The 20,848-nt window shown below is 48.1% G+C and overlaps 5 protein-coding genes across 5 annotated transcripts; 2 read left to right on the top strand and 3 right to left on the bottom strand.

Moving 5' to 3' along the window:
- Nucleotides 1-1,161: 1,161 nt before the first annotated feature.
- Nucleotides 1,162-2,929, bottom strand: FIESC28_07321 (uncharacterized protein; the record flags this gene model as incomplete). Its single annotated transcript, XM_031161461.1, has 3 exons — nt 1,162-1,548; nt 1,614-2,815; nt 2,878-2,929. The coding sequence occupies 3 exons, from the start codon at nt 2,927-2,929 to the stop codon at nt 1,162-1,164; spliced, it is 1,641 nt and encodes a 546-aa protein (XP_031014489.1).
- A 2,203-nt stretch (nt 2,930-5,132) lies between these two features.
- FIESC28_07320 (uncharacterized protein) lies at nt 5,133-9,637 on the top strand (the record flags this gene model as incomplete). Its single annotated transcript, XM_031161460.1, has 9 exons — nt 5,133-5,285; nt 5,340-5,417; nt 5,544-6,026; nt 6,075-6,245; nt 6,295-6,389; nt 6,435-8,488; nt 8,626-8,941; nt 8,997-9,552; nt 9,611-9,637. The coding sequence occupies 9 exons, from the start codon at nt 5,133-5,135 to the stop codon at nt 9,635-9,637; spliced, it is 3,933 nt and encodes a 1,310-aa protein (XP_031014488.1).
- A 245-nt stretch (nt 9,638-9,882) lies between these two features.
- FIESC28_07319 (uncharacterized protein) lies at nt 9,883-11,124 on the bottom strand (the record flags this gene model as incomplete). The annotated part of the gene is made up of 3 exons (XM_031161459.1): nt 9,883-10,659; nt 10,707-10,847; nt 10,903-11,124. The coding sequence occupies 3 exons, from the start codon at nt 11,122-11,124 to the stop codon at nt 9,883-9,885; spliced, it is 1,140 nt and encodes a 379-aa protein (XP_031014487.1).
- A 595-nt stretch (nt 11,125-11,719) lies between these two features.
- Nucleotides 11,720-14,662, bottom strand: FIESC28_07318 (uncharacterized protein; the record flags this gene model as incomplete). The annotated part of the gene is made up of 4 exons (XM_031161458.1): nt 11,720-12,755; nt 12,813-12,937; nt 12,987-13,121; nt 13,172-14,662. The coding sequence occupies 4 exons, from the start codon at nt 14,660-14,662 to the stop codon at nt 11,720-11,722; spliced, it is 2,787 nt and encodes a 928-aa protein (XP_031014486.1).
- A 3,630-nt stretch (nt 14,663-18,292) lies between these two features.
- On the top strand, nt 18,293-20,248 carry FIESC28_07317 (uncharacterized protein; the record flags this gene model as incomplete). The annotated part of the gene is made up of 3 exons (XM_031161457.1): nt 18,293-19,197; nt 19,289-19,640; nt 19,694-20,248. 3 exons carry the CDS (start codon nt 18,293-18,295, stop codon nt 20,246-20,248), a joined length of 1,812 nt encoding a protein of 603 aa, XP_031014485.1.
- Nucleotides 20,249-20,848: the final 600 nt, after the last annotated feature.

Below are 20,848 nucleotides of genomic sequence, written 5' to 3'. Positions count from 1 at the left end.
GCCCCCCCCCCCCATTAAACCAAACTAAGATTCTAGGTTCCGCGCCGCCTATCCGCGCGATGTTTAGATCCTCCCGTGGATGGGCCGGTCCCGCTAGCTGTGGGGCGGCTGTGTTGGCTGTCTCTCATCTTGACACAGGACTTTTGCTTTTTTCCTCTGCCTATTTCTTGGGATTTAATAATGACCGTGTTCAAATCGACTGTCAGAACCATTCCTTTGGTCACAGAGGTCGATGTACATTGAACGTTGAGCCTCAATGGGATAGGGATCTACTTGGACGAATTGACCAATAGCCACGAAACAAGGAGCGACAGATGACAGTAGAACACAGACCACCCTGCAGCGCTGCACTTGCATTTGCACTGATCTGATGGGGTTGTGGCGTGAACGTCAGAACGCCAGCGCCTCGGTTCCAGAAGATTGGTTTAGATGGATGGCCATTCTTACGCCCTCCCCTGCGTATTTGTCAGATGGCCTAGCCCGTTTCTTGACTGTCGACGGTTGCAACCGCAGGCCCGCCTTAATACAGAAATCATTGGTAGTTGCGAGCATCGATCTATCGTGAGCTACATATGTGCGACTTGGTACCTGCATCGATGGTCAATTGAGGCTCGAGACCCGCTCTCTGTTCTCCCCGCTGCGTGTCTTTGTCTTTGTGTCTGTTTTTGTCTTTGTTTCGCCATGCAAGCCTCTTTACTCGAGAACGACGGCTAAAGCCGTAAGCAGGGGGCCTGGTCGCGGCCTGTTCACCATCTGGGCCGGGACTGAAGGACCATTTTGACGCTCACAGACTTCGCGTGGTTTCCATTGTTGCCCGTTCAAAGTAACGCTCTTGAAAGCCCAATCGTTGAAGGCCACAAGCTCTCGCCAAACCGTGAGGCCTCAGGGCCCCGCCGTGTCGATCAACAAGTCATCGCTGTCATGGTTGTGAAAGAGGAACTTGTGTAACTGCGCTAGACAAAGAATACTGCGGAACATGCAGTTAGAATCACCGTCTTGCAGATTAACTTCTTCCCTAAGCTTAATAATATTCATGCTTGAATATAGGAATATGATCATTCTCTCACAGGAGAAAATGCTCTTTACATTAAATCCTTCTATCAAATGACATTCAAACGCCATGGCCATTGTCAACTTTCTTTTATTTCGTGATAAGTAACCCTATGCCGCTGGGTTGGCGGGGCTTTGCTCTTCTGATCCTGGAGTCGGCTCAGCCGCTGCTGGGGTTGTTTCGGGCTTGGCATCCTCCTCCTTCTTTTCTTCACCCTTGATACCGTGGACCACCCGAAGGCCCTCGGCCTGCGTGGTCATGGCATCGAGCTCCCGTTTGCGCTGGAGTCGAACCTTGATTTCCTTGGCCATGTCGTCGAGGGCAACAAGAACACCCTCCTTCTCGGGGTGACCATCCTGAAGTCCCATCTCCTTGATCTTGACCTTGCCTGACGCGACTTCATCATCACCAAGGAAAATCGCAAAAGGCACGCCATTAGCCTCAGCAGCCTTGAATTGCTTTTCTAGTTTAGGCTTGACCTTGTAAAGGAACTCAGCCTGTCAACATGTCAGCATTCTGTTCAGTAAATTAAGGGTGTCCAATGGCTTGATGCTCAACCGACCTTGATACCAGCTTCCCAAAGCTTGGTACACACTGACATGCGCTCCTTCAGAAATCCCTTTCCGAAACCCATGACATAGACGTCGACATCGTTGCTGCGAACAGCAGCGCTCTTCTCAGCGGCCAGCTTAGCCTTCGTGATGGAGAAGATTCTGTCGACACCGAAAGAGATACCAACACAAGGAATTTGACTCTTTCCAGAGAACATGCCGACGAGATTATCATAGCGACCTCCAGCAGCCACACTTCCAACGCCAACAGTAGGATCATCAGAACGGTCCTCGTCCTCACCACCCTTCTTGCCCTTCTTCTTGGCGGGCTTGGAGTCCGCGTTGTCCTGACCAGGGGTAACTTCAGGGGCGGAACCCTGAGTAACAACCTCGTAGATGAGTCCAGTGTAGTAATCGAGACCTCGAGCCAGGCTGAGGTCGAAGGATACTCGATCCAGACAGTCGAAAGCCTCGAGGTATTCGAAGAGCAGAGCAAGATCATCCATACCCTGCTTCATGGATGCATTGGCTGCCAGGCTCTCAGTGCTCTGCAGCTTCTGGAGCAGATCTTGCTTGCCCTTGAGAACCACCCACTCTCCGATTCGGTCAGCAACCTCGCCATCAAGTCCCTTATCCTCGGTCATTTCCTTGCGCACATCAGCCCAGGGCAGTTTGTCGAGCTTGTCGACAGCCGAGGAGATGGTGCGAATCTTGTCTTCAGGCACACCGCAGACCTGGAAGATACCATCGAGGATCTTCCTGTGGTTGAGCTTTATCGTGTATCCGTCGTTCCAGCCAAGACCCTCGAATACTTCTGTGACGATACGGATAACTTCGGCGTCGGGCAGCATAGGGTCGTAGGTGCCAGCAATGTCGAAATCACACTGGTAGAATTCTCGCATACGGCCCTTGGTCATGGCGGGCTGATCTCGGCGGTAGACCTTGGCAATGTGGTAGCGCTTGATGTTTTGGATTTGCTTGTTCATGGCGAGGAAGCGGGCGAAGGGCACGGTCAAATCATATCGCAAAGAGCAGATCTCACCACCTTGGTCGGCGAGATCGTAGATGAGCTTGCTATCCTCTCCATACTTTCCAGCGAGGATCTCTCGGAGCTCGAAGACGGGGGTATCGATTGTGACTCCGCCGTGGCGCTTGAAGACTTCGGTGATGGTGTTGAAGATGTGGTCACGAATGACCATGTCCTTTCCCTCCCCTTTGACGGACGTCAGGACCAAGATTCTATAATTCGAGTATTATTAGACAGTATTTACTTACAGTCCTTTGTGCCCTTGGGGGTCTTGAGCTCGAATTTGTTCTTGGGCGCCATTTCGAGTGTTTGTTGTGATGTCGTGGGAGGCGGGGCAGTTGTGGTGGAGGGGAAGGAAGTAGAAGTAGAAGTAGAAGAGGAAGTGTAGCGGGGCAGGGAAAAGCCTGTGATGGAGGGGCCAGTGTTAATGAGGGAAGGACGATCGCGGGTAAGAGCAAGACACTGGGAGGCAGGCGCAAATAGCAATGGTCTTGCTGTAGTCCTTGATATTGACCTGGCCAAATATAGCTTGGCTGAGGCTGTCCTTGGCTTCATACCTCTCTACCTTTTGGTGGGAGAATGGAAGTGAGTCAGTCCCTTGAATCGGGTTGAAACTTTGGAATCCACTCCAAAATGCCCGTCATGCGAGCGGCGTCGGTGGGATAGACTACTAAGGTACCTTGGGTATGCGTCACAGTCACACTCACCGGTCACAATTTGGAAGCAGCACAGGTCGAATTGGGTTTCACACAGAAATTTCTGTAGTGCCTGAGGGAACTGGGACAGGAAACCTGACCAACCAGAGACCTTGTTAGAACTCTTAGTGGGACATCATACGGTATTGAATACGCTGTAGCTGGCCTGAATGAGCCGAGCCGATCATGAATGCTCAACAGCCCACCATGGATATGAACAGTTGGTCTCGTCTATTGAGTAAGCATCCAATTTATATGACGGGTAGACTATCTAATTGCAAGTTTCCAAGTTGCTATGAGAATTACTCCCAGGATATTTGCTCTCATAATGAGCAGAATAGCTTATCCTTTCTCCCTGTGCTGTGGCCTGTAAATTGTAATGAAGGAAGACTCTAACATAACAGATAAAGTACAGAAGCAATGAACCAGTACACCGTACTAATTACTGTCTATCGGTTTACTCAAGCAAATATCTTGCTGGGTATGGAACACATTATATAGCACATGGAGAGGAATAGGACTATCTGTATTGACAGCTAGTTACTTGAATAAACTACTTTCTATAGGGTATGTAAATAAGACTGGACAAAGTATATTCGTAGTTAAATATATTGTCTAGATTAAGTACCGCTTTGAAAACTAACGGTATATCTCAAAATACACATGGTATATCAAAACCTTAGTTTTCTTTGTACATCACCACTCCTTCAGATGCTAACTAGGTACCTACTACAGTGGGTGAGGAACAGCTTGTAGGACCTCGCATAGTTCGGGGCTGAAATCATCACCTTGCGATGTTTGACTCATCTGCACAACATTCTTGTGCTGATTCGTTCAAGATTCATTTAGGGTTGTTTTTGTCCCATGATAATGCGAGGAATCCAATGTAGTGGACGTGATTAATCTGGCACTCCGTACTCCGTAAGTCGATGACAATCAGCTCGGATTCTAGATTCGATCCGAGCCCGACATCTTACTTCGCCGTACCATGACGGAAATTAGGGAACCAAGACTAGCGATGAAATTAACAGGGCATCATTGGTTGATGGGCAGAAAAGGCCAGTATACCAAGTCCATGACGGCGTGTTTACAGTATAATATATCCATGCCAAAGCCTTAGGCTGATGAATCTGAACTCGTGACATCTGCCTAGTCCTCTATGGATATGAATATCAATTTCGATCGTCCCATTCAGCGGCTCATTAAGCTTATTCCAGCGCACTACCCTTTTATCCGCGTACGCGTTTCGTCGCAATTCCTAACTGACTAACTGCAACGAGGCCTAGGCCAAGAGAATCGACCAGGTAATATAACAAGGATTCGGTGATAAAACATTGAGTCCTGTCTCCTGTCTGTTTCTTCCTCTCTCAGCCTCCTCGATCGCTTTCTCATTAAAGCCCCTGTCGTGGTGCAAATCACCGTTTTATAACTCTAATAAGGTGCTTGCTAGCGTCCCGTCGTATTTCGTATCGAACCTCTCTATTCGGTTACAGGGACAAAGGGGCCTTCCTGCCTTGCCTAGGTACCTATCGCTAATTAGGTAGCCTGTATGTTCCTTCCCTTCCTTCTATGGGACTCAGTTAACAACAGCCTAAAGGCATTGAGAGCATCTTTCACAATCATCCATTTTATCATCGACACATTTCTTTTTCGTCTCTTTCCTTTACTATTTCAACTACCATTTTCCAATGAATGTCTTTTCTCAAGGTGTTACTCAGTAACGGTATTGGTCCCTCCTTTCTATCTTGATTAAATATATCTCCTCTATTCGAGCCGCCTACTAAGGGAGCTCACGCCTCTTCCATATCATGGCTACGGATCATGAGCCTGTCACTGAGAAGCCTAGTGGCTCTCCTTCATCCAACCCTCCAGATGAATCAACACAAAACGCCAAAGAAGAAGAATCACAAGCAGCAGCAAAGACACGGCCTGAAAGAACAGCCAATTTCAAAGATTACATGGTGAGCACTATTTATTGCCATCAACAAATGCAATGTATCTGATAACATCCACAGCGAATCTTCTCCTACGCAACAAAATGGGATTTCGTTGCATATGCTGCAGGGTTCTTCGCCAGCATTGGTGCTGGAATTGTAAGCGTCTCGAAAACACACGCAATGAGTTTACCTGACAATAGAATCATCCTAGACCCTGCCGTTAATGAATGTGGTCTTTGGTACGACTGTCCGCAACTAAACGTGAACTGAAGCTAATACTAGACAGGTCAATTCGTGGGCAACTTCACTGACTACTTTTTGCCCGGGAGCACAACTTCTCAAAATGAATTCAATAGCAGCATTGATAAGTTGGCGCTGTATATGTTCTTCTTGTTCCTAGGGCGATTTGTCCTTAACGCTATTAATAAGTTCGTTTTTCGCATGATAGGTATCAGGTTGTCTTCAGCTATCAGACTTCACTACCTACAATCGCTCTTCGGTCAATCTATTCATGTCCTTGATTCAATGCCCCCAGGATATGCCACTGGCACTATTACTTCTACTGCCAACGTCCTGCAGCTGGGCATATCCGAGAAGCTGGGAATCTTTGTCGAATACAACTCAACTATCGTGGCTGCGCTCATTGTAGCATTTGTAAAGAATTGGTCCCTTACTCTGGTCACATCTTCGATCATCTTGTATCTTTTCCTCGTTCTTGGCACATTTCTGCCCATGATACTCAAAGTCAATGCCCTCCTCACCAAGGTTGGAACCCCTCTAGTAACTCATGACTATATACTGACTATAACTTAGGCCGAAGGCAGAGCTGGTGCAGTCGCCAGTGAAGCGCTGGCGAGTGTCAGAATGGTAGCAGCTTGTGGCGCAGAATCACGCATTTCCAAGAAATACGCTGCTTTTGTGGAAGAGACGAGGCAACATGGCAAGCTCCTCTCTCCTCTTATCGGAGGCCAACTTGGTTTTGTGGTGAGTTATCCTCGCTAAGGAGATATCCTACATCTATTGACATAATCAGTTTTTTGGCCTATATGCTGGGTTCGCCCTTTGCTTTTGGTATGGCGCAAAGTCATACTCGGAAGGTAGATTGGATAATGTTGGAGACGTCCTTGTGTAAGTCCATCCATCTACTGAGTTATCTTCTGCTCATAAATCTAGTGTGTTACTTTCTGTGATGATTGTCGTACTTTCACTGGAGCGCACATCGACGCCGCTTCTTGCTGTCGGAAAAGCTACCGTTGCAGCTTGTGAATTCTTTGTCGTCATTGATGCGCCTCAACCACCAAAGGGGCATTTGAAAGAACCTGAAGTGTCGTCGACACAGGACATCGTTTTTGAAGGGGTTACATTCGCATATCCCAGCCGACCTCATGTGAAAGTATTAGATGACCTTGACCTACGCCTCGAAGCCGGAAAGATTAATGCTGTGGTTGGACCATCTGGATCTGGCAAGAGTACAATTGTCGGTTTGATTCAGAGATGGTATACTCTACAGGATCAGCACGTTTTGGCCAAAGTTATCGAGAAGGAGAAAACGGGGGGAAAGAAGAACAAGAAGGCCGAGAGCGAAGAAGATGACGATTTGGCCAACCCGACCGAAACAGAATCTGAAGAAAGGGGTCCTCCTATTGAGGTTCGCGGACGCGTCACCACATCGGGTCAGCTCTTGGATGACATCGAGCTTAAGTGGTGGAGATCTCAAATTGGACTCGTGCAGCAAGAGCCGTTTCTTTTCAACGACACGATTTATAACAACGTTGCATTTGGATTGATTGGAACGCCATGGGAAGATGAGTCCGAAGATAAGAAGAGGGAGTTGGTGAGGGAGGCATGTCGAGAGGCCTTTGCCGATGAATTCATTGACAGGTTACCCGACAAATATCATTCTATCGTCGGTGATAGTGGAGCTAAACTCTCTGGCGGCCAGAGACAGCGCCTCGCGATTGCTCGATCTATTGTACGAAAGCCAAGCATCCTGATCTTGGATGAGGCTACAAGTGCTATTGACGTACGGGGTGAACGTATTGTTCAAGCAGCACTTGACAGAGTCGCCAAGAACCGGACTACGATCACCATCGCTCATCGATTATCAACGATCAAGAAGGCTGATCGTATCATTGTTTTGAAGAAAGGCAAGGTCGTGGAATCAGGAACACACGATAGTCTCATCACTGTTGATGGTGGCGTCTACTCTGGTCTTGTTCACGCCCAAGCGCTGTCACTAGGAGAACCCACTGAGGCTGGATATGAGTCTGTTGAATACGAGGATAAGCCAACTCTTGCCAATGTCCAGAGCGTTGCAGCTTCAGAGGTTGAAATGAATGCAGAGGTTGTCAAAGGAAAAAAAGGAAGCCCTTTCACCAGCTTCAGTCGGTTGTTCCTGGAGAGTAAAAACATATATCCAGCTTTTGCTCTAACCCTCTTCGCTGCTGCCTGCGTTGGTTCGGGTGTACCATTACAGGCCTGGATCTTTGGCAAGATCATTGTCTCCTTTAACTATATAGGGACTGATTCGGATCGTTCAGAAAGCAATTTCTGGGCCCTGATGTTTGTTGTCCTGGCAGTAGGGGTGGGAGTCAGTTACTTTGTGGTGATTTTTGTGGCAACCCGCATGTCAGCAACCGTGCGAGCCAAATATCAACAGCAGTACTTTGACGCTGTCATGTTCCAGAAGACATCCTTTTTTGACCATGAAGATCATTCTCATGGGACAATGACGTCCAGGTTGGGGACCGACCCAAAGCAGCTGGAAGAGATGATGGGATTGAACATGGCTAGTGTCTTTGTTGCCCTCTTCAACGTCACAGGGGCTGTCGCAATCGCCTTCGCACACACCTGGAAGCTCGCAGTAGTTTCTTGTTGCGTTGTATTGCCTGTCATGATTATGTCGGCTTACTGGCGTTTCAAATATGAACTGGCCTTTGAAAAGATGAACAACGACGTCTTCGCGGAAAGTTCAAAGTTCGCGTCAGAGTCAATTGGGGCCTTCAGGACCGTCACTTCTTTGACACTGGAAGACTCGATCTGCTTGCGATACCAGAACCTACTCGATGAACATGTTGTTTCAGCATACAAGAAGGCCAGATGGGTGAGCATACTCTTCGGCTTCTCTGATAGCGCCAGCATGGCTTGTCAAGCTCTCAACTTTTGGTGGGGAGGTCGCCTACTTTCCAGATACGAGATTGGGCTCGTTGCATTCTTTGTCTGTTTTAGTAAGTATTCGTCTTCATCACCTGTCCTTTAGGGATTCTTTGTTACCTATTGCAGACATGCATGCTATGCCCCTGCCGTCTACGACCAACGTCCCTTAATGCCTCTAAGCCTATTACTCTTGCTAACAATTTTACAGTGGCGATCACCAACGGCAGTGAAGCAGCTGGCCAGGCTCTCGGTTTCGGTCCTAATGCTGCCCTTAGCTCAGCAGCCGCTGATCGTATCCTCAAGATGAGAGAGAGCAGACCTCAGGATAAGGTGTCAACCTCGCAAGAAATCCCAGATACCGACGGTGGGATGTCAATCGAGTTGGATAATATCTACTTCAAGTACCCAACTAGAAGCACGCCTGTGTTTAAAGGACTGAGCCTCAAGATTGAAAAGGGGCAGTTCGCAGCTCTTGTTGGCGCATCTGGATGCGGTAAAACATCCATCATATCACTGATGGAGAGGTAAGAGACAGAATAGACTAGAACATTTCGTGGGGGTCAATGCTAACTGGAACAGGTTCTATGATCTAGACAAGGGTCGAATCCTGCTAAATGGAAAGGATTCCACTGACATCAACTTGTATGAATACCGAAAGTACTTTTCTCTTGTTGCTCAGGAAGCCACCCTTTTTCAAGGTACTCTCAGAGAAAACATCCTGCTTGGTGTCGATCCTACGTCCATCACAGATGAGCAGCTGCACCAAGCTTGTCGTGATGCTTCAATCCACGACTTCATAGTCTCTCTCCCGGATGGGTTAAACACAAACGTTGGCTCTCGTGGTGTGTCACTTTCAGGTGGCCAGAAGCAGCGTGTGGCAATTGCTCGTGCTCTTATCCGCGATCCCAAAGTTCTTCTACTTGACGAAGCAACGAGTTCCCTTGATTCGGAAAGCGAAAAATTGGTTCAGGCCGCGTTCGAAAGAGCTAGTGAGGGACGGACAATGCTTGTTGTTGCACATAGACTTGCGACTGTTCAGAATGCCGATGTCATTTTCGTGCTAGGAGACGGACAGCTACTAGAACAAGGCAGCCACGTAGAGTTATTGAGAAAACGGGGCGTCTATTGGCATATGGTAAGTGCCTACCCTCTGTAGATCACTACAGATGTCAAACTGCTAACAACCTTCACAGTGTCAAAGTCAAGCTTTGGACCGTTAGAAGTGGCAATCGTTGAAGGGATGCAAGAGGATATATTGGCCTTGGTGTGGTTTATATATAGAAAATGGATATGGACTTCTTTACATAACGACTCTCTATTCTAGATCTACCCTCCAAATCTAATAGACATGTAGGATATCAGGACTCGTAACAGCACAACTCTCTGCTCGCTATCGTTGTTCGTGAACTCCATAGTACCCGTTACTCCTCCTTATCATAAAACCAAGGACATTATAGGCACTCATTCAAGCCCTCCACATGTCTTGAATCTCTCTTAGAATGTCTTGAGGGTGAGTCATGACAAAATCGTGGCTACCTGGCAGAACACGCCAGCGCACATGCTGTTCGCCACCAATAAGAGACAATGCATCGCGACGATAATCATCTGGGTTGATAATCTCATCAGTCCTAGCCAACAGAATAGCTGTGGTACCAGGTGCTCGTTTAGCCAATTTGGCCCATGCCTCATGCTGATCCATGAGAGGCGCAAACCGAATGCTCGACATGAAGGCTGGGACGAAGCCATGGTGGTTTGTAACCATCCATCGCACGTACTCCATAACGCGTTGTTCCAATGGCGTGACGGCTTTGCCTGAGGCTGGAGTCACTTCTGCCTCGACGACGTTGAGCGGTGGTGTGGTGACGGACTCGACGGGTGCCGCAGGAGATGGCCTTGCCGAGGCAGCGATAGGTCTCTGAAGGCGACGACGTGTTGCTATAGCCAGAAGACGCTCAGGGACGAGCCCAGAGACGAAAAGAAAGCGGGAGACACGGCCAAAGGAGGCGGCACGGATGAGTCCTGCAGGAGCGAGGAGAACAAGATCACGCACTAGATGTGGAAAAGCATTTGCGAAGTGAATGGCGATACCGCCGCCGAGAGAATAGCCCACAAGCCGGAACGCATTCGTGCCAGTCCAAGCCAGGGGGCTGGATGCTAGAACGAGAAGCATCTGAGAGACGTAGAGACGAGCATCGTGGGGGATATCAGCGACACCATCTGAGAAGCCACGGCCAAAAAGATCCTGGACATGTCAACAGATGAAAGCAGAGTAAGTGGTTCTAGACATACAAAAAGCATCACACGGTAGCCGCCCTTGGAGAGTGCGAGGGCTATGGGAGCGAGGGTAATGCACGGTGTACTAATGCCATGGACAAAAAAGACCTTCTCTCCATCCTCGGGGCCGAATTCATAGACGCGGATACTTCCATACTATGACAAGGTCAGCACAGTTCTGATAATCTTCACAAGCAGGCATTTTACTCACTGGGGTCTCAACATCTCGAGCACCAGGGAACTGATCACGTTGATACACGAGATTCTTCACCTTATCAGCATTAGGTTTATCATAAACGCCCAACTTGAGCGGGTTACGAATCGTCTTTGGCTGAACGGGATAGAGAAGAGCACGAGCAACGACGAGAAAGACGACGGTTGAGATAACCGTTGTCGTCGCCACGAGGGCTGCGGAGGTATCTTGCGATGACATCGTTGCAGGAAGTTTAATGTAATGAAGAGAGCTGAAAGTTGAAAACGTGGGCGAGAGGATTGGCCAACGCTCGTTCAGCCACGCTTGATTGTGTATCGGGCTTGAGTCAATCACGCAGCCACAACGAATATACGAAACAGAAGAGGCCTATCAGCATAGAAGCCACTACTTTCTGATTGTAGGGGTGGTAAAATTGAGTTGTCAATAGAACATAGCCATGATCGACAGGTACAGTGATGGATGCAGAGATGGAGGTAAGTCGGGAGTAATAACGTCACCACCGCTTTCAACCTCTCGTTTATTTAGTTCCCGTCCCGATCCGGACCGGAGCTAACGGCGTTGATAAACTACGTAATTAAATTTGGAACACTTACAGTACCCAGTAAGAATGTATTATCGTTGCAACTTTATCCAGTACATGTTTTTACAGAATTTTGAATTCAAGGCAAAGACTTGTTTTATAGTATAGCAGGGTATATTGAAGATGATATCTACTTTTATGAAAGCGTCGATCCTAGTTCATTATTCAACAAAAGTCATTCTAGATAAGTCGATGCTTATGTATCTATTAACAATATACCCTTTACATATCCAATCATCCCAGCCCGACTGCCCAAGCAACGTTGCCAAGCTGCCGTATCAAGACGCACAGATTTTCCACAATTGCCGGCGCCATCTTATTGGCACCCCCAAAGTTCGCCTGCATAACCTCATGGATAGCTTCCATACCTGCCTTGGGGTTCTCAATCGCCGCTTCAGACGCCCCGTTGCGGCTATTGGGTCCTCGAATAGTTGGAACCCCCTGTCCCAGAGTGATGTACCTCTGTATGCTCATCGATTCTGGTCCGTCTATGTAAATTTTCTCCTGCTGAGAAGACACACCTTGTCCATTGCCAGCCCTCTTAATAACGCCGTATGTCCAGATGGCGAGTGCTGCATGGTGCACCCCGACAGCGTAAAAGTTCTTCAACTGCGCCGTAGGAAATAGTTTGGCGAATCGGAGAACTTGCCCAGCGTGCCATATAGCTGCTCGAGAATCGATGCTCTCAACCCATTGTTGAAGTACCGGGAATGCTCGGTGCGCCTGCTCGTCCCCCTCCTTACCAGCAAAAAGCTGTAGGTCATCCATGGATATATGCAACCCCATCATGAGTTGGTTGAGTAGGAGTCGTTCCTGTGCTGTTATCTCCGGCCAGTTCATGGTTGTAGTCTTGAACGTCTGCAAGTCTTGCAAAAGCTGATGCCGGCGTGCATCTAGTAGCGAATTGGTGCCGCCATACTCATCTTGGGTATAGGATCGTGTCCTGCACGAGGAGCACAAGTTTCTATACTCAAGAATTAGGAGCCAGAAGGCCTGGAGATAGACGGCTGCTGAAAGTTGAACATCCAATCGATGTCGATTCTCTGCAAGGAGATTCAGGTCGCGGACCAGATCGCCAACTGAGGGAGCCCGTTTTACGTGCCCAGCTTCTCGTCTCAAATATGCGTGTTTCCAATCCTTGGCTGTTTTGGCGTACCATAGCTCTTTCGAGGCAGGCAGAGGAAGCGTAAGCTCTGCATATGACATGACTGGATTTGTCAAGGCTGTCATTGACTGCTGGCTATCTCGAAGGAATAAATGGAAGACAAATCTGTCACACAGTCAGTGGCTGTGAGAAGTCATGAACCTTTCTGATGCGATTGCTTACCGTTTCCATTTCTCCATGTCAACCCATGTTCTCCATTTCTGCTCCAGATTGGCACCCTCATCGGCGGCAGTCACTGAAAGCATAGGGTATGTCGAACGTTGGAACTTGCCACGATACCGCATCATCTGGATCTCGTTAGTTGAACAGCTAAATACCATCGAAGTGTTTTCGTACCGTGGTGGGAATGTTGACATGACATTCTGCGATCTCCATCTTGCGTCGATTCCCACTCCATAAACCAGTGTCTTGACCAAGGACGATAGCTTGGATTAGACCTAAATTTAGGATTGATTCGTTGTTTTCTTCAAACTGCGGCAGTCAGATAAGTCATTCATTGAAGTTTTCTTGTAGCTACATACTCGTCTGGGTATAACAATACGAACAGATTCTTGGAGAGCATAACCAAATTTCCGTAATGTCGGTATAGGAGTTAGTACGGCGCCGGCTGCTGCAGCTCCAGCAATCCACTCGGGCTCTTGCTCATTGAGCTTGAAAGTGGGAAAGTGTATGTAGTCAGATACTTGATTGGTATGTGAGTTGAGAAAGACATGTAGCATGGTATCCAGAAGATCTGCCGAGGGAAAAGACCCTGAAATACGGCTCGACATGGCATCGGGTTGACAAGCGCCTAGAACGAGTGCTAAGACACCATCACGAGCAGCAAAGTCAAGCTTCTGGTCAATAACCCGTCTGAGACCCCCCTTAGAAGTCTGGGCTTGTATGGATGCAACCTCATTTTTCGATACGGGAAGGTTGCCTTGTTCACCGAACGCATTATCCTTTGCTACCGGATCCCATCGCCATGGTGAGACGTCCCAGGCTGTAACGAGGTTTTGTCGCATATGCATATGCGCCATGTCGGTAGAGGTATCTGACTTGGGAGTCTCCTGCTGAGCTGGTATCGCACTAGTTGCTCCCATTCCATCTGTGTTCCAGTGATCCAACAGCCCAAAGTCCATGTCGGAGAGTTCCATGTTGGTGTCATTGCAGAAGTCTAGAACGGCGAGGCCCTGGCTGTCTGGCATCCTAGTTGGTTGATCGTAAGGCTGCTGCTCGTACAAGACGTCTCGTAGAAAGTCACAAAATGGAAGCTGGTCCGCTTCGGGTTGAGCAGACGAACTAGGCTCGTGTTTGGTGAAGTCGCTGGTATTGGGAGTAACTGATCTGGATAGAGGCTGTGACTGTAGCTGGGCGGCTTGGCCATGTAAAGATGATTGATCAACAGAAACATATGTCGGGACAGTGCCAGTAGCTGAACCGCTATCGTACTCTTCTTCGGCAGGCGTGTTAGATCGCGCGCTGGCAGATAAATGTACTAGGTTCATGGCTGCTGCAGATCCGGCATCAGACGAGACACAGGTCAACCCACGGCGAGTACATCTTTGGCAAGGCTTTTCCTCTTGACATTTCACTCTCGCAGCGGCACAAGCTTTACAAGCATGAGTGACTCTTCCAGAGTTGAGAGCAGTAGTAGTACGTCTTCTCTTCTTTGAATCATCATTCTCGTGGTTTGCCTCATGGCGTTTCTTCAGATCAGCACGCGCAAATGTCTTTCCACAGATTCCACATGCAAAGCGACGGCCTAAAGTGTGAGTTTGGACATGTCGTTGAAGGTGCTCTGGTCTTGAATAGCGTCGTCCGCAATGGCCACAGACGTATAGTTGAGGGCCCTTTTCAGTAGTGGGAGCTGGAGTTGTGATGCTCGCGGCTTCCGCGGAAGAAGTTGAAAGTGCAGGAGGAGGTGGAGGTGGATATGATTGGGAAGTGACGTTATATCCTGGGGTTGAGTCTGATTGGGAAGGATCGATGTTGTGAGAGAAATCCGAGGACGAGGGTAAAGGACCAGCCATGGCGCAACTCGTTTGGGTCAACCACGAGCCTGAAAATAATAGATAGGTAGTGATTATGGCATTGACTAAGCAATTAAAGAAACGAAAGTAGAAAGAAAGTTGTCGCAGAAGGATAAGCTTAGATGAAAGATAACCGGCAGTCGCTCGCTGTAGGGCTGTAGTTAAACAAATTAGTGAATGTCCGGGTATTACAGCGGGGATAACATCGCGGGTAATAGATTATCATCAACAGGAGGGCAGTTTGAAGCTTGAAATAAATGATTGGCTGTACAAGTAATAAGTGTCAAGTCTAGTACAGGGATTGCAGTGACGGGTCGAGTAATAACAGGAGAATCTTGCCTGGAATGTCACATCTTCAGCTCAGCCTATTCCCTTTTTTGGTCAGGCTCCGGCTTGAAAATCGGAGCCGATTCGTCTTGTCAGTTTTAGACAAGTCAAAGCTTTTGAGGTGATACCAAGGGTTTTTCACTCATTGTCCGATGTCGTCGTCAGCAAACGCACAGAAGAAGCAAGGGTTGCAGTATTGAGAGATGGAATTTCCCGCCCTAAGATGAAGCTATTGCTAGCCCGCTAGGAGCTAATGTTGAACTAAAAGGCTGAAGGCATACGTACTCAACTCCATACTGGGAAGGATCCGTCATGAAACTATTACGTCTCTTCGCAACTGCGTACGTCGCCCTCTTCTCTTTTCTGTCTACTGAATCGAAGAATCTCTTGGCTTTAATCTTGAATTATCTGATCCCATCGGGATGTGACAACAAGCTTCGTAAGATAACCCCCATCAACCTCCATCTGAAACCCCCCGCCTCAGCTTCGACAGCCGACTCAGCCGTGCCAAGACAGTTGTTTAATATTGCGATGACGAGAACACGCCGCATGCTAACTACATGATACTTCAGTGTCAACAAACAGGTTCGGTGCTATTGGCGTAAAATAGAATAGCCTCAGACAAGACGCGAATACCTCATTTATCAGTCCACGTAATGCGTACAGTAGCGTCTTTTTCTCTGCATTCTCCCATTGTTTTGGGTTAGACGAGCGAAGTCGCTCTTAAACGAACGCAACGTGAGGTTCAACAATGATAATGTTCATTGCCAGGAATTCAACACTTAGGGCATTGTCCACTGGTGTCTCTCCAGATGCATTTGGTATTGTAAACGGCTGGTCCAGACGACGCACAAACTTTACCCAAGATGGCTGTTGTTCAAAAACTACCTCCTGGGAACGGAGTTTTGCCTCTGTGTCTGCATCGATAATCGCGGGGCATCCTCGTGGCAGTCCCCTTTCTATGAGTCGATTGAAGGCCTTGACGAGATAGTGAGTGAGAACTGCGAGGATCGCGTAGCGGGCTGCGTCTGCATCTTCTGGGTCCGGTATTGACTTTACAGACCAATTTGGCTGGTTGAAGAAGTATTCAATCTCGGAGCGAAGACCAACAGTATACCCTACGACCAAGTATTCGTACATACGATAGAGAGATGCACTGGGGGTTCTTCCCTGGGTGGACGCTGGTTTCCCATGACGCTGGTGTCGATGCTCAAGCAACCAAGTAGCACTCGGTGCATCATGTACGTTGGTCGGCGCACCGAAACAACCCAAGTTCATGCAAGCAACGCGGAATGCCGAAAGTAATGACATGTTAAGCGTAACCTGGAAGATGCAAGTATAATCTGTTAAGGAACACAGCCTCAGGGTATGTGAAGAATTGGCCCTCAAAAGGATAGAAGACGATATAATTTGCTCACTTTATATTAGTTGAGATTAGCATTCAGGCTCCTTTGTTATGGTAGTGTAAGCCTTAGGACCGTATTTGTGTAATGATTGGGGTTTTAAGTTCTGTGTTGTTTAGACGGAACCCGAGTGAATCACAACATATGCATTAAACCTTCGAGTCGGCACACGAGATCAATGATCAGCACAAACACAAGGACGTCATCTGGTAAATCAATCATCGTATATGCAGTATATGGTGGTTTCCAAGATTGTGTATCGGACTTGCATACTCGAGTTATCACTATAAAATGAGCCTCCCAGTTCTCATATGACAATGACATTCATTGATGAGACTGTAACTCTTGCCCATGATGAAGAACTTATCCATACACTCGAATCGTTTTCTCTTATCTTGGGCATATATATCTTCCTTCTTCTGCCCAATTATGGCGGATCAACAGTTACCCAGCTTAAGGCGGTTCATCACTGAACACAACCACGATGGCAAAGCCATATTTGACACTCAACTCAGCGACAAAATGCCCACGACGAACCTCACCAGTTACATCTTTCATCTTGGCTACGTCACTCAAGGTTTTCCAGTTGACTTCACAAGTGAAATGGATATCAAGACTATCAGAGTTACATCAAAACTCCAACAGGACTTGCTCTCCCTGGAGGATCAGTCCTTCGTTTCGTCGACTTTCCACCAGGCGAAGGTGACATGCATCGAACATTTAGTATAGACTACGGCATCGTGCTTGAAGGTGAAATGAAACTGGTGCTAGACTCGGGGAAGAGTCGCTTGATGAAGCAAGGGGATGTAGTAATTCAGCGTGGGACAGTCCATCAATGGGTTAATGTTGATACAGTGAAGTGGGCTCGGATGGTGTTTATTCTTCAGGCGAGCAAGCCAGTGACAGTGAATGGAGTTAAGCTTGGAGAAGAGTTGCCAGGTAGATTGGGTGATGAAGTGAGAGCTTCTACCTAGAAGATACAGGGTAGTATAACAGCAGAGAAAAGGGGGGTCTTTCTGGGTAATTACAGTATGTATGATACTAAATACCTGGTCGAGAAAAGAGATTGAATTGATTAACACTGACCAAGCGTCGATAAAGGGTCCAGATCGCTATCAATATTAAAGTGTCCACATGATAAGCAACTCTTTAGCGTGGGTATGACCAAGTGAGGTTTAGTTAGAGGTGTTGATGTGGAAGGGTGATACTGTATCAGCAAGGGTTCCATGATCGTTGATCGCGTGGGCGAATAAGTAGCGCCTCCACTTTAAGGTTGTCTTCAAGACTTCGGGCAGCCCCTCAGTCTAGGCTAGGTCGGGTACCTCCTGCTACTGCTATTACTACCCTCAAACACTTGTCCCAGCCCAGTCAAGCCCCCCCCAAGCCCAGGGCCCTTGAAGGTTCTCCAAAGCCCAAACTCAACTCGGAACAGTCAAGCTTCCATCCATATCATTTCACGACTCGATTATTATTGTATTATTTCCGCTTGACTCAACATCATCTACAAGAAATCCTTCCATTTACCATACGACCCTTAATCATCTGCTTCGCCACTCAGAGGCTCTTACAGTCCTCTCTATTCATACCTACTAGGTACATTACCTACTGCTTGCATCTTCCCTCAATACCTATCCTGGCTATCATGCATCATGCGAGCGAGTCAATCTTTAACCAACCAACCGTTTTCTAATCGCATTTGCAGACACACAAAATAAACTAGTCTAGACTGCAACCTACCATCAAACTCCGCATCTGACCCTTCGAATCCTTCCTTTTCCTGCACCTTCGATCTTCCCAAACGAGGAACCCGCAATCATACACGACAATCCATGTTGCCTTAAAGAAGCCGCGCAGCTGCACAACTACTCCTTTTACAACAGCCAAGTCCTGATGAGCTACTATGACCAGCCCTTCGGGAGCTTCAGGCCATCTTGGCTCTGAACTTGCAAGAGACTTCAGCGCTCCCATGTCAAGCAACACCCAGAGCCCACGTTCGATAAACAGCGACGACAGTCAAAGCGAGCACGATCAGAATAATCTGGACCAGAACACCGACGAAGAAGCGATTTGCCAATGGCGAACATCTCGATTCTACCACCAAGAATGCTCGCGATATTTCGACTGTCCATCTCATACCATAGAGCGGAGTCTATCAGAGACCGGCGAGGCAGATCAAGAATCCATCCATAGCTCCCACTCGCCCGAGATATCTCGCCCCGATAACGACCAAGGGCTGGCCGACGAACCGACATCTCATTTTACAGAACAAGAGCTTGCGCAAGTAGAAAATGACATAGAGGACCCTCAAACTACCCCTGCCGACGATACGGACGACGATAGAGACGCCACATCCGCCACGAGCGACCCCTCGACGAACGCAGAAGATACAGGTACTGTAGTTGCTCAGCAGCCAGAACATGGTTCAAATGCCCAGCAGAATATCCGGCAGAATATAGAGATCAACGAAATGGAGAGCAGCTCGCAGAACAGGCGGTCTGAGCAACATGAAATTCCAAACCCTCCTTCCGAGCATTCAGAGCATAGGCACAGATCCAGCCAAAGTACAAGCGCGACAAATACGCAAACAACGCAACGGACATATGCTACCCCGTCCCGCGAAAGGATGGATGCGCCTTTGCCATCGCTTCGACCTCTGGAAGAAGCTCTGCCTCCTCTTCCCCGGTCTGCGCGACAGTCGGTATCTTCAGACTCACAACGGCCTAGATGGCAACCAGATAATGAGGTGACATATTGTCCCATCTGCCATACTCAATTTAGCTTCTTTGTGCGCAAGCATCATTGCAGGTAAGTCGAACGATCCAAGAGTCTCTTGTTAGTGTACTTACTGTACTAGGAAATGCGGAAGAGTTGTTTGCAACTCCTGCTCGCCGCACAGGATCATAATTCCGCACCAGTATATTGTTCGACCACCAGGTTCTGAAGCCATGCATCAGTCCCTGCTTGTCGACGGACTTGGAGCCGGATACTTCGACGTGAATGATATGTCGGGAGGCGAACGAGTGAGGCTTTGTAATCCATGTGTCCCAGACCCGAATACCGCGCCACCTCAGAGCCCTGGGCCACAGGCTACTCTTTCCCCACGAGCTCCTCACCAAAGATCGCGAAGTAGTATTGGCGATGCTTATGGGACATTGCAGCCTTCGAATAGACATGGCGCAGTATTTGCTCCGGGTACTACCGGCGACCCATATCGATATCTCTCTCCAAGAATGAGGAGCGTCACAATGGTATTTGGCCTTTACCCCCGTTGTTCGTATCTGCTACTAACAGTTAAATCCAGGGCTCTGCCTCATCTGGTTCCTCTCCAGGTCCCTCTCATAGAAGACGTAGCGGGGCACATCAGACACCTATCGAGCGTTTCCTATCAAGTGCCCAGGCGGCTTCTCCATCGTCATACCCAGAGCGATATAGCTCACTAGGAGAGTCATCGTCGAGGCAGCGTGCACTGCCACCGACTCCTCAGATTGCCGAGGAAGACGAATGTCCCATTTGCCATCGCGAATTACCATCTCAGAGTCTTCCCAACGCTGAAGCTCTTCGCGAGTCTCACATTACTACATGCATTCAGACGCACAGCACGTATGGTACACCCCGCGGCGGGGAAGGTGGAGCACCGGTTGCCCCTCGTCGGACAGGCATGTATACGTACGTAGCTACAGAGAAGGACTGCATCGACGACGCGGAGTGTACTATTTGTCTAGAGGAGTTTACAGTTGGGGTTCCTATGGCACGTTTGGAGTGTTTGTGTCGCTTTCACCGAGCGTGCATCTCATCATGGTTCGTCAAACATCCAGGAAGATGCCCTGTTCACCAGCATGATGGCTTTGGATATTAGAATCAAGCAAGTGTTTGATGGTTTAAAGATCATGGGTCGATGAAGGGATTTATTGCATATGGGAACCGGCGTAATGGATCTTGGGCTTGGTTGATGTCAGCGTTTCTCATGCTGTTTAGAGTTGAGCCACTGTGCCTTTCATTCGTTGCAAGAGTCAGGAATTGGGAGTTGGAAACGAATCTTTTGATAGCCAATACAGAAAGGATGATTGAGTTTCATTATGGAACGAGAACAACAACACCCTCGTTATGGTATAAATAAAACGAATAAGCTTTTGAATATCTTGTTTTGGAGTTGTGTTTCTTGTTATCACCGCCGCCTGAGGTTGCATGCATCGGTGGTCCCGGTAGAATCCTTGTCCTTGTCTAACTACATGACATGACCCAGACCTGGCCCGAGAGAAGTCAGTTTGGAAGGATGTCAGGGTTGTTTGTCTTTTTACTGTGTCTAAGTATCCATAAATAAGATGTCACTCAACTCCAAAGTAGAGTACCTTCGAATATCAAGATCGCTCATTTGCCTCCTAGACACATATTGATTTTCCAAAACAATTGTGTCCTATGACCATATCTCGTTGATGCTCTTATCGCGAGAAGATTT

Source organism: Fusarium coffeatum, assembly GCF_003316985.1.
Source record: "Fusarium coffeatum strain FIESC_28 chromosome Unknown BRIP53273_contig_160, whole genome shotgun sequence".
Taxonomy (NCBI): Eukaryota; Fungi; Ascomycota; class Sordariomycetes; order Hypocreales; family Nectriaceae; genus Fusarium; species Fusarium coffeatum.
The sequence above is the reverse complement of the archived record's forward strand: the minus strand, read 5'-3'. Positions and strand labels throughout refer to the sequence as shown.